The 13253-nt window shown below is 41.5% G+C and overlaps 1 protein-coding gene across 4 annotated transcripts in view; it reads left to right on the forward strand.

Annotated features, from left to right (window-relative positions):
* LOC145353998 (AP-1 complex subunit gamma-1-like) overlaps nucleotides 1-13253 on the forward strand; it is a 116054-nt gene that overhangs the window by 47326 nt on the left and 55475 nt on the right. For all 4 annotated transcript variants that reach the window (XM_080205066.1, XM_080205067.1, XM_080205068.1 and 1 more), the window contains one exon: nucleotides 3965-4041. In XM_080205066.1, coding sequence (XP_080061192.1) covers nucleotides 3965-4041 — 77 coding nt within the window. The remainder of the gene's footprint in view (nucleotides 1-3964; nucleotides 4042-13253) is intronic.

Here is a 13253-nt window from a genome sequence, read left to right on the forward strand (position 1 = left end):
CAGCGTTCTAATGTATCTTCCTTTTTTTCATTCAACCAAGGATTCCCTTCCACTTAACCAGGTCCTCAACCACGTCCAACCCATTTCCCACACAGTTCTCTTGCCCCTTTCCATTCCTCCCAGAATTTCAATAGGATTTCCCTTGTTCTCACTTTCCAACTTCCACATCCAAATGATATTTTCCACCATTTTTGTCAGACCACCAAAAAAACTTTTCCTTCTGCTCCTATCATCATTCCTTCTGCAGCATCCTGACCTACTCCCCACTACCCCCCAACACTTCCTCATCCCCTGTTTACAGCGCCTTCCCATGCAATAGCAGGAGGTGTAATGCCTGCCCATTTACCTCTTCTTCCTCACTGTCCAAGGCCCCAGACTCCCCTTCCAGGTAAAGCTGTGATTTACTTGAACTTCTTTCAATTTAGCTCACGATGCAGCCCACTCTGCGTTGGGAGACTGAATGCAAATTGGGGACCGCTTTGTGGAACATCTCCACTCGCTTCGCAGGCATGACCCTGTATTCCTATTGCTTGTCATATTAATTCACCTCCTTGCTTTTGCATTCACATTTTTGTCTTTGCTCCAGTGCAATATTTAAGTGAAGATCAATGCAATCTAGAGGAACAGCACTGTATTTGCTGATAAGGAGCTTTATAGCTGCCTGGACTCAACATTACATTTAAACAGTTTCAAATCTGAACACCGTGTCCCCCATATTAATTCTGTTTTTTCAGCTTGGTAGCTTGTTTGTAAACTTGCATTTCTTGTTTTCTGCTTTTAGACAGAACTGTTCATTATTTGGGCTTTTACAATCCTCTGAACCAGTGCTTTGTCTCTTTACTGCAATCATTACCACTCCCTTTGCCTTTTGTTTCATGATGGCACATTTGTCATTCAATTTCTCCTGCCCACTTTTCTATCCTAGATTTTCCCTTTTGTTCTTCCTCCCTCCCCCAACACTTCAAGCAGTTAATAACCCATCTGCCCTGCATTATTTTAGAAGAAGTCACATTTGACTCCAAAAGTTAACTCTTGTTCTCTCCACAGATGCTACAAGATCTGCTGAGTATTTCCAGTATTTTTGTTTTTATTTCAAATTTCCAGCATCTGCTGTATTTTTCTTATCACTCTTGTTAATGCTTAATACCACCTTGGTTTTATACCATTCTTAATTTTTATTTGGATAATTGTTTTAATTCTAGCAGTGTCTACTCTGATCACCCCAAACCTGATGGTGCAAATTATTGACCTTCATTTTTAAGAATATTGACGCGAAAAAGAAATATTAAATAATGGGCACGACATTACAGTAGCTTTATTGAGAAATGAGTTAGTTACTCACTTGGAAATGTGACCTGACACAGATGAATCAGCTATGCATCCAGTCAGGAGAGAGTACCATATGAAACAAGTGACAATGCTAAGGTGTGCTTCCATTTTCTGCTAAGATGTACCTTTTCTTGGTGATATTGGCTATTTACTTCAAAGTGTGTTTTTTTTATAACTTTTATTTTAGATTCAGTTGCAGTTAGTCTGATTATACAGTGCATTTGTACAGTTCTGAATCTGACTGCAAAGATCAGTCTTCAAAAGAAAGAACAGTAAATCTATACCATATCAATTGATTAATATTTGAGCCAACAATTAGTTTAAAATGTCAAATTAGACTATATTTTCTTCTGTAATTTAATTCAAATATGCTACATAATGCTCTCAACTTTTCACTTGAGTCTGCAGCAGGACTAGGTATTGTTTTCTTTCATAAAAAGAACTATTGAATTTAGACTTTCTGGAGTACTGCAGTTTTAGTTTTAATTGACATTTCATATTTTTCTTTTTTGTCAGTGAAGTTTTGAATGCTGGTGAATATAAAATGAATGATGTAATTAATTAATGAAATATTATATTTGAAATGGTAGAACTGTGGTGAAGCTGAAAACACAAGTGTAGTTGTTAGACCTGTCTTAAGCATAACACAACCTAAATTTGTGAGTATCTGATATCTGCTCATCTTGAAATTCCAAGTTACTTGTTTTGTAGAATTTAGTGTGTTTTTAAAAGTTAATATGATCCCTTAACTTTCTTAATCTGAAGGCATGATGTCATTGAAAAAGCTCTAGAGGCTGAACTGCCTACTGTGTTCCTAAGTTCCTCACGCTGGGATACAATTTTACAGCCTCCTGAACCCATCTAAGAGCGCTACACTAGCATTTGCTAGCAATGAATGCCTTTGGGTTATTTTAACAGCAGGGAACTGAGCAAGATAGTCTGCTAAATACAGAGATGTCCAGGTTAGGTTGATTGGCCATGCTAAATTGACCTTGGTGTCAGAGGATTAGGAGGGTAATTACGTGGGGTTATGGAAATAGGGCCTGGATGGGATCGTAGTCAGTGCAGACTCATTGGGCCGAATGGCCTCCTTCTGCACTGTAGGGATTCAATGATTCTACTCTGTCCTTGCCAGATATCTTCTTTCTTGTTATTCACCAGGCTAATGATTTTGGGGGCATTCTCAGCTGACTTCCTGTCCGCCCTTCTCAAAGGTTAACGGCACTAAAACCAATTGTTGAGACCAGCCATTTTTACAAGGTAATGACCAACAATTGAAACTGGGTCTTTCTGGTCCATGAAGTGCCATATTGCTGTGCTGTTCATAAGCAACCTTTGAAATGACCGTGATTCCCTCTTCACATCTCTCTCTCTCTCTCTCTCTCTCTCTCTCTCTCTCTCTCTCTCTCAATTATTTTAGCCCCAAACATTCATCATTATTGATGCAGAAGGGGAAGGACAAATAATTCAGCCAAGTATCTCCCAGTGTTGTTAGATGGTGTGTGAATGACCTGAGGCGTTAGTCCTAATTATTGCTATATGAAAACATTAATAATTAACAAGTTGTTATGAAAAAAGAAGTCCTATAAGAACCTTCACAAATAAGCATCAAGGCCATTAGTCTGAGAAAATTCATTAAATCAGACAAGTAACTGGAAAGAGGGAGTGATATACAGACACGGGCACAATCTGGGATAATGATTTGTAACAGTGATGTATTAAGTCTTCATGCTGATTGAATGTTATTATGAAGCAAGCGTAATGTGATTGAGACTGGCTTTAATATCTGAATGATGTAACGTTAATCAATAACTTTGAATGGATAGGGATGACTCCTAAAACATGATTGGTATGTGCTAATTACTTGTAATTGAATTTGAAACTATCATTGCTTGTGTTTCTGAATCCTGCACTCTGGCTAGTTACAGATGGTGACCTGTTACTTTCCAAGGTCTGAGCTGTATAGCTTGATTAAAACAACGGTTTAGGAGAAATCTGTGACTTGGTCTGGTTGCTTGAAGGGTAAAGTTGTAGTAAAGTGGATTCTGGTTATGAGCCTGCATCTTGACAGACAAAGAAATAGTTTGGTAGAGATATAAAATGCTGATTGGTCTCACTTTCCTTGCAATGTAATTTACAAAAGTTTCTGACAAAAAAAATACTGGATTACGGTCTATGGGGAAAAAAGAAATTGTACTGATTTGTTTCATGTCCTAGTGAATTCCTGTTTACATACTGCGTACAATCTCATGATTTGAGGCAGCACGGTGGCACAGTGGTTAGCAGTATTTCCTCATAGCGCCAGGGATCCAGGTTCAATTCTGGCCTTAGTCACTGTGAGTTTGCACTTTCTCCCCAGGTCTGTGTGGGTTTTTTCCAGTTGCTCCGGTTTCCTCCCGCAGTCCAAAGATGTGCAGGTTAGATTGATTGGTCACGCTAAAATGGACCCTAGTGTCAGTGGGATACAGACTCAATGGGCCAAATGACTGCCTCATTTACCTGACTGATGAGAAGAGACTAGAAATGATTGAAGCATAAGTTGCCTGATGCAATCATCAGCATTGTATTCACTGCCTTGTTGTTCATTTGGTTCACTCATCAGTTAAAATGCTTTTTCTCTTTCTTTGTCTTAAAGGTGTCCTCCATGCCGCTGTTGTCCTTGTCATAGAAATGTGTAAACATAGCCCTGACACACACGCTTATTTTCGCAAGGTATAGCCATATCGTGTTTACCATTGCCGTCAAAAATACGGGTCTTTAGTGTAATCATTTACGTTGAGCTTTTTATTTATTTGGACAAGCTTAACTTGCTGAATGCTACAAATCTTTTGTATCTTAAAATCGCCCATGTTATTTCTTTTTAAAGTGTAAATAGTAATAAAAAGTGCAGTTTGTGTAAAGTAAACCATTCATTTTTGCACATTGTTCTGTGGACTGTTTTGGTGCAGACATGTACCTTTCCATTCATACCATGTGTCCCACAGAAAATGGTGTTTCTAAATGCACTTTGGACTTCTCGGTGGCTTACTGCTTAGGTGAGTGGCTCAGTCACAGTGACTGCAAGCTCCCAGATTTGATACCCCAGTCTCTTATGTATTGATCAATCTTAGCTGGGTGTCTGGAGAGGTGTATTTCCCTGGAAAAGGAAATCTAGTCCTGCTGGATGATGCCCAGGTCTGGATGTGATGCGAGAACAAAATTGATCAATTAGCCTATGTTCCAGGCCTCTTTACTTATGATCGAAAACATGGTGACATGGTCAAAGGTTTGGAGGGTGTCTGCTGTCCATGTATCGCAGTTAGAGTTAATATCTTCCAGAGCAGGGGGAGAAAGTTGCAAGGTAAAACAAAAAAAATGCAATAAATTTGAAATTGCAATAATTTATAATGTTTTAAACTGGTCTAATTTATGGAGATGTAACTGGAAATGCCTCGGGTGCAGCTCAGTTTCAAGTTGAGCAGAAGCAGGCTTGGAGGAACTTTGTCAATCAATGCAAAATCTGAACAAAGAATAGGAACATGGAAGTAGGAGCAGGTCATTTGGTCTGTCGAGCCTGCTGTGGCATTTATGGTTGATTATCTACCTCAATGCCACTTTCCAGCACTATCCCAATTTTCCTTGACGCTAGTGTATCTAGAAATTATCTTTGCCTTGACCATGCTCAAAGATTTACCATCCTGTGAATGAAAACATTCCACCTCATCACAGTGTCAAATGGCCTGGCCCTTATTCAGAGATTGTGCCCTTTGATTCTAGACTCACCAGTCAGGGGAAATGCCCTACCTAACCTATCCTCGACCTGTAAGTTTTGTCACGAGTGAATTTGAACATTTGATCCCCATGTCCAAATCATTTATATAGATTGTGAGCAGCTATGGCCCCAGCACTGATTCTTGCAATAGTCCACTAGTAACAAACAGCCTGCCACCCTGAGAATGATCTGTTTATTAATATTTTCTATCTGTTAACCGATTATCATACTATACCTATGTATTACCCTCAGTCCCATGCACTCTAATTTTATTCACTAACCTGTGCGGGATCTTATCAAAAGCCTTTAGAAAATCCAAATACACCACATCCATTGGTACTTTATCTATGCTACAGGTAACGTCCTCAAAAAAAAAACTCCCAATAAGTTTGTCAAACGTGATTTCGTTTTACATAAGAACATAAGAAATAGGAGCAGGAGTAGGCCATCTAGCCCTTCGAGCCTGCCCCGCCATTCAATAAGATCATGGCTGATCTGTCGTGGCTCAGTTCCACTTTCCCGCCCTCTCCCCATAACCCTTAATCCCCTCTCTTATCAAGAACCCATCAACCCGCTTCTTAAAAATATTTAGCGAGGCAGCCTCCACCACTTCAACAGGCAGAGAATTCCAGAGATTCACCACCCTTTGAGTGAAGAAGTTCCTCCTCAACTCCGTTCTAAACCGCCTCCCCTTTATCTTGAGGCTGTGCCCCCTAGTTCTACTGTCTTTTTTGAGCGGGAAGAGTCTCTCCACCTCTATCCTATCCATCCCATTCATCATCTTATACGTCTCAATGAGATCTCCCCTCATTCGTCTAAACTCTAACGAGTACAAGCCTAGTTTATTCAGCCTCTCCTCATAGCTCAACCCCCTCAACTCCGGTATCAGCCTAGTAAACCTCCTCTGCACTCCCTCCAAGGCCAAAATATCCTTGCGCAGGTGCGGCGCCCAAAACTGCACACAGTACTCCAGCTGCGGCCTCACCAATGCCCGATACAGCTGCAGCAAGACCTCCCTACTTTTATATTCAATCCCCCTCGCTATGAATGCCAGCATCCCATTCGCCTTCCTGACCACCTGCAAGCTGGGTTTTTGCGACTCGTGCACAAGGACCCCAAGGTCCCTCTGTTTTCATTAGTCCATCTGCTCAATCATGTTTTTTTGCGTATCTAGTTATCACATCATTTATGATTCTAACATTTTCCACGCTGCTGTTATCAAACTAACATCAGCCATTCCCTGTTTTCTCTTTCCCTCTCCTCTTAGAGTGGGGTTACATTTGTTATTTCTCAGTCGAAAAATCTTTCCAGAACCTATAAAAAGATAACCACCAATGCATCCAAAATCTCTGTAGCCACCTCCTTTGACACACTGGGCCCTCTTCCCCAGTTTATTCCTTGCCCTATCCAGTCTCTGGAAAACAAGCCAGAAGAAGTAAACTCACTTTCCAAAGAGAACCTGAGGGACTGCTGTGTGCTAAGAACATAAGAAATAGGAGCAGGAGTAGGCCATCTAGCCCTTCGAGCCTGTCCCGCCATTCAATTAGATCATGGCTGATCTGTCGTGTCTCAGTTCCACGTTCCCGCCCTCTCCCCATAACCCTTAATCCCCTCGCTTATCAAAAACCTATCAACCCGTGTCTTAAATATATTTAGCGAGGCAGCCTCCACCGCTTCAACGGGCAGAGAATTCTGGAGATTCACCACCCTTTGAAGAAGTTCCTCCTCAACTCCGTTCTAAACCGCCCCCCCTTTATCTTGAGGCTGTGCCCTCTATTCCTACTGTCCTTTCTGAGTGGGAAGAGCCTATCCTTCCCATTCATCATCTTATATGTCTCAATGAGATCTCCCCTTATTCTTCTAAACTCTAACGAGTACAAGCCTAGTTTAACATAGAACACTACAGCACAAACAGGCCCTTCGGCCCACGAGTTGCGCCGAACACATCAACACCTACCAATCTATAGACCTATCTATAACCCCCAATCCCATTAAACCCCATACACTCATCCAGAAGTCTTTTAAAAGACCCCAGCGAGTTCGCCTCCACCACCACTGACGGCAGCCGATTCCATTCACTCACCACCCTCTGAGTGAAAAACTTACCCCTAACATCACTTCTGTACTTTCCTCCCCGCACCTTAAATCTGTGTCCTCTCGTAGCGACCATTTCAACCCAGGGAAATAGCCTCTGAGAATCCACTCTATCTATTCCTCTCAACATTTTATAAACTTCTATCAGGTCGCCTCTCAACCTTCGTCTCTCCAGGGAAAAGAGTCCCAGCTCCCTCAACCTAACTTCATAAGGCATGCCTCCCAGTCCAGGCAACATCTTTGTAAATCTCCTCGGTACCCTTTCAATAGCTTCTACGTCTTTCCTATAGTGAGGTGACCAGAACTGCGCACAATACTCCAAATGAGGCCTGATAAGGGTCTTATAAAGTTGCAGCCTTACCTCCCGACTCCTAAACTCAATCCCTCGATTAATGAAGGCCAGTACACCATACGCCGCCTTGACCACCTCCTCCACCTGCGAGGCCGATTTAAGAGTCCTGTGGACCCGGACCCCAAGATCCTTCTGCTTTTCAACACTACTAAGACTCTTGCCCTTGATAGTGTACTCGTTCATCCCGTTGGTCTGCCAAAATGGACGACTACACATTTATCCGCGTTGAAGTCCATCTGCCACTTCTCCGCCCAGTCCTGCATCCTATTTATGTCCTGCTGCAACTTTTGATGTCCCTCCAGACCATCCACAACACCACCGACCTTCGTGTCATCAGTGAACTTACTTACCCATCCCTCCACTTCCTCATCCAGGTCATTTATGAAAATGACAAACAGCAAGGGTCCTAGAACAGATCCCTGGGGCACTCCACTGGTGACTGACCTCCATTCAGAAAAAGACCCATCCACAGCCACTCTCTGCCTTCTGCAGGCAAGCCAGTTCTGGATCCACAAGGCCAAAGGCCCTTGGATCCCATGCCCTCTCACCTTCTCAAGAAGTCTTGCATGGTATAGTTTATTCAGCCTCTCCTCATAGTTCAACCCCCTCAACTCTGGTATCAGCCTAGTAAACCTCCTCTGCACTCCCTCCAAGGCCAAAATATCCTTGCGTAAGTGCGGCGACCAAAACTGCACACAGTACTCCAGCTGCGGCCTCACCAGTGCCCTGTGCTCTGTTTCACAGAGATATGGCTCACTCCTGCTTTTTACTGGACTGTGCCCTACAACCAGAAGACTTCAGAATCTATCGAATGGACCATATAATGGCCTCAGGCAAGGCTAGGGGAGGTGGGGTCTGCTTCCTAATCAATACTCAAGGTGCCTAGGCATAGCAACACTGGCAAATTTCTGCTTCCCGGACCTAGAGTATCCGACACTAAAGTACCGCCCCTACTACCTTCCGTGGGAGTTCACCCCCATTATCCTGATGGTAGTTTACATCCCATCCTGTGTGGACATCAAGATTGCGTTAGACAAAAGATACACCACTACAACAGTTTGAGGTTCCTGTCTCCTTCAAGAAGACGACCATCATCCCGGTACCAAAGAAAAGCCAAGCAGCGTGCCGTATTATCTATTGTCCAGTGGCTCTGACATCCATCATTATGAAGTGCTTCGAAAGGTTATTCCATCCTCCCGACTGCCTGGGTCCAGTACAGTTCCCCTACGGCTGCAAGTCTCCAAGACGCCATCTCTGTGGCCCTGCACTCAATCCTGGAATACCCAGGTACAAAGACACCTATGTCTGGCTCCTACTTATTAAGCCTTCAACACCATTATTCCTATGAAACTCATCTCCAAACGCCATGGCCTGAGCCTCGGCTCCTCCCTATGCGACTGCATCCTGAACTTCCTAACCCACAAACCACAACCAGTAAGGATAGACAACAACACCACCTCCATGATCATCCTCAACACTGGTGCCCCACAAGGCTGCATTCTCAGCCCCCTACCGTACTCATACACCTATGACTGGCCAAATTCCTCTCCAACTCGATTTTTCAACTTTGCTGACAACATCACCATAGTGATGTTGTCAGCAAAGATGATACTGAGTACAGGAAAGAGATAAAGAATCTGGTGAACTGGTGCAGCAAGAATAATCTCTCCCTCAATGTCAACAAAATGAAGGAGACTGTCACCGACTACAGGAAGTGTAGAAGAGAGCATGCCACTGTCTACACCAATGGGGACGAAGTAGAAATGCTTCTGGTCACCAGCGGTAACATCTTGTGTTTGTTGCCAAACCGACAATATTTCACTATGTTGAGAGCACTATATCAATGTATATAAATAGAAACTATATAAAACAAATTGCTGCTGTTGAAGTCAGTGTTGCCAATTCCTGTAGAATTGTGTTTCAAAACCTTCAGTGTTAAGCCACAGATTTGTCTCCTGACTTTCTGTACATAGGTCTGTTATATTTTGGGAATTAAAGTAGATGAATGGCAGTCTCCTGGACCATGAATCCACCCTTTGTTACTCATCAATTTACATAGTGTATAAAACAGAAACTGACTATTTGGTCCATCAGATCTATATCAGTATTGATGCTCTGCATAAGCCTCCTCCCAATGTATTTCATCTAACTATCAGCATTTCATTCTATTCCTTATGTTGCTTTGCTGTAAATGCATCAGTGCTATTTACCATAACAAGCTCTTGTGGTAGCAAGTTGCGTATCTTACCACTCTTCGGATAAATAAACTTTTCCTAAATTCCCTGTTGGATTTATTAATGACACCATATACTTATGGTCCATTTGTTTTGGACTCCCTCGATAGTGGAAATATTTACTTAACATCAACCTTACAAGATTCTCTTGTAATCTTTAACATCTGTCATGTACTTTTCAGCCATCTGTTTTCTAGAGAAAAGAGCTCCAATCATTTCAGTCTTTCTTGATAGTCCTAACTTCAGTTTTCTTATCTTCCTTATGAATTTCTTTTACACCTTCTACATCCTCTATATTCTATTTTCATACTTTGAGCATCATACACAATCCTGGTCTCCAATGTTGTGTAACCAAGATTTTATAGTGTTTCATCTCAACTTCTTTGCTGTGCAATTCTATGTCCCTTGAAATTAACTCAGTGCTTATTTGTTCCTTTTATGGCATTATTAACCAGTGTCGTTCCTTTGTGAGCTGTGTTTCTATCCCTTTAGATCTGTTGGTTCCTATATGCCATCCAGATTTGCTATCCAAGGAAGTCATAAATTCATAGAAATTGCAATTATGTCCCCAATCTGCAAATTTATCAAGACTTTGATTTTTTTTCACATTAAGCCTTTGTGGATGAAACCAAATTGGGAGATTAGTTAATATAAATTTTGAAACCATACTTCTGATTACAAGTCCTAATTATTAATGCAAGTTCTTAAGAAAAGTGGTCCCAGCGTAGATCCTTGAGACCCACCAATTACTTCCTTCCGCCAGTCTTAATAAGTACTCTTAACTCTAATTCTTTTTTGTAGCCAAATTGCTATCCATTCTGCTACCGATCTCCTTATTCTACATGCACTGACCATTTTAGTTAAGCATGTACTATGTGGCACCTTATCAGAAACCTTTTGGAAATCTACATATATTGCACCTGATACATAAACCTTGTTTAATATTTCTGGTTTCTGGAAAAAAAATCTAAGTTGCTGTGCTGACAACTTATTATGTTTCCAGTTTCTAGATTATCCTTTCTACTGCTGACTTTAAGCTAATTGGTCTGTAGCACCTTAGTCTTGTTCTGCATCCTCCTTTCAACATAACATTTCCAAGTACCTGCTCCAAAACACTGGCAAAATACTAAAAATGTCACTTCACAAACCTCTTGATGGGGAATAGTATGCAACAAGAATTTACTTTGTTTTTGGTTTCTGCCAGATGATTACGAATGGGGGTATACAACTCCTCCAGTGACCAAGTAGACAATTGTATCATCCCACATGTTATTGAATCTAAAGATGATGAGCGTTCCAAGCTCACCCTCTGGCTAATACTGAGTTAACTAAGTTTGCTACAGTTCCCCTGGCTGGCAATGGTAGAATACTACTGTGATCATTAATTCTTTGATATCCACTGTCTTGTTAACAAGTGTGCATATATGGAATTTGGAGGAGGAGGCTAAGATTCAACTCAACTATAATGTTCCCCTGTGCTCAGATATACTACCCATGCTGACTGCAGATTTGCTCAAAGAATGATCATTAAAGTGAGGCATTGGAGACTCTGCATCTTTTAAATGGTACCCCTGCAAGAATCAGCCTTTGGGAGAGAGACTGGGGGTGGGACAGAGTTGGGTAGTTTTCCACTCTGTGACCAAAATTGTGGTATCTCACTTTTAAATCTTGCTGCCTGCTGAATCAAGAGCTAAACTTTCAATGCTGTTTACTTTAACTAGTGTGTAGTTTCTTTGTTCTGTCTGCATTTGCCTTACTTTTAATAACTATCTTTTCTTTCTGCTTTCATGATTTGGATTATAGAATGAGAAGGTAAGGCTGTAATCAATGAACAGGTTTCAGCCTATACTTTATTGACATTACTGCAGAATAGTTTTGATGTGTTTATTTCAGAATGAATGCTGTATAGACAGTTAACCTGTATTCATTATTAGAGTTACCATTAGGAACTTCCCTAAGATACCAAGATTACAAATACACTGATAGCTGCCAAGACCTTGATCCAAGACAGTGCTGTATTTACTAAGTAGTTCTGTATAAATAGCTTGAAGTAAGTTCCTGTGCACCATGACTGAGTGTATTTAGTCAATCCTGTTAAAGCCATTATTTCATTAAAGAGCAGCTTACTACTGAATATGCTGAAGCCTAGATACAGTGGCAGATGCACTGGTTTAGGTAAGGTGGCCATGTATTGCACTATTAAGTCGAGCAGACTTGTGTGGCAGTCCAGAGAAGTGCGAGGAAACAATCATTTTGGCTTATCCTGTCTCAATACCAATTGAGAAGAACTAGAGAGAGATGAAGCAACAGAGGTTTATTCAGTTAGAGTCTTAAGCACAGACCCGAATTGACGAGCTTTGTTCCTTTTTTTTTTGTTGGCGATCAGGACAACACTGCACTTTTGCGATTGTATTTCTAAGATTTGTTTCATCAGTGGGATTCCTTGGATACTTACAAGAGAAAAAAATTGTAGTGTTATGGAAAATGGCAGAGAAATTAGATAATTGGGAATTTTCAAAGAGTTGGCGTAGGTTTAGTTTATTAGTGTCGAAAGTAGGCTTACACTAATACTTCAATGAAGTTGCTGTGAAAATACCCTAGTCGTCACAGTCTGGCATCTGTTCGGATACACGGAGGGAGAATTTAGCATGGGCAATGCACCTAACCAGCATGTCTTTCAGACTATGGGAGGAAACTGGAGCATCTGAAGGAAACCCACACAAACGTGGGGAGATCATGCAGACTCCGCAGAGACAGTGACCCAAACTGGGAATTGAAATTGAGTCCCTGGTGCTGAGGCAGCAGTGCTAATCACTGTGCCACTGTACTGCCCCGATGTGATGGGCTGAATGGTCGTCTTCTGTTGTACCATGTAATTTTAAAGTGAATCACCCTGCTTTTGAAAACTGTTCCTGCAAAATTCTAACAATATTTAACAGGAAAATGTTTTCTTCATCAAATCCAGAACATTTGAGGATTCCTTTACAGGTAGAGTCAGCAATACTTACACTCAGTGAATCATCCAATATATTCACACCTTGGTTAAGAGAGATATTCTCTGTTTTCCCTGCCTCTTCTGCCTTCAGTTTGCTTCAGCCAATTTGCATATTGGAAATCCTCATAAACCACAGTGTAAGTGACTAGATAATCTGTTTTTCTGATGCCCATTGAGGGATAAATAATTAACCTGAATACTGGAAATAACTCCCTTGCCTTTTGAAATTGAGTTGATCTTTTATGTTCATCTGAGGGGTCTGATGGTTTAACCTGTCATCAGAAAGCTGGTATCTTGGACAATGCAGCACTCTGCTCAGTACTGCACTTGAGTGTCAGCCTAGATTTTATACCAAAGTCCTAGACTCAGTCTGAACCTGCAACTTTCTGAGTCAGGTGAGAGTGCTACCAACTGAACCAAGGTTGACACTCCCAGATCTGCTGGCACAGCCCCACACCCAACTCTCCTGCATCATCCCACCATCCTTCCTGCTACTGC

This window comes from Carcharhinus amblyrhynchos, chromosome 16, assembly GCF_965287045.1.
Source record: "Carcharhinus amblyrhynchos chromosome 16, sCarAmb.v2.hapA, whole genome shotgun sequence".
Taxonomy (NCBI): domain Eukaryota; kingdom Metazoa; phylum Chordata; class Chondrichthyes; order Carcharhiniformes; family Carcharhinidae; genus Carcharhinus; species Carcharhinus amblyrhynchos.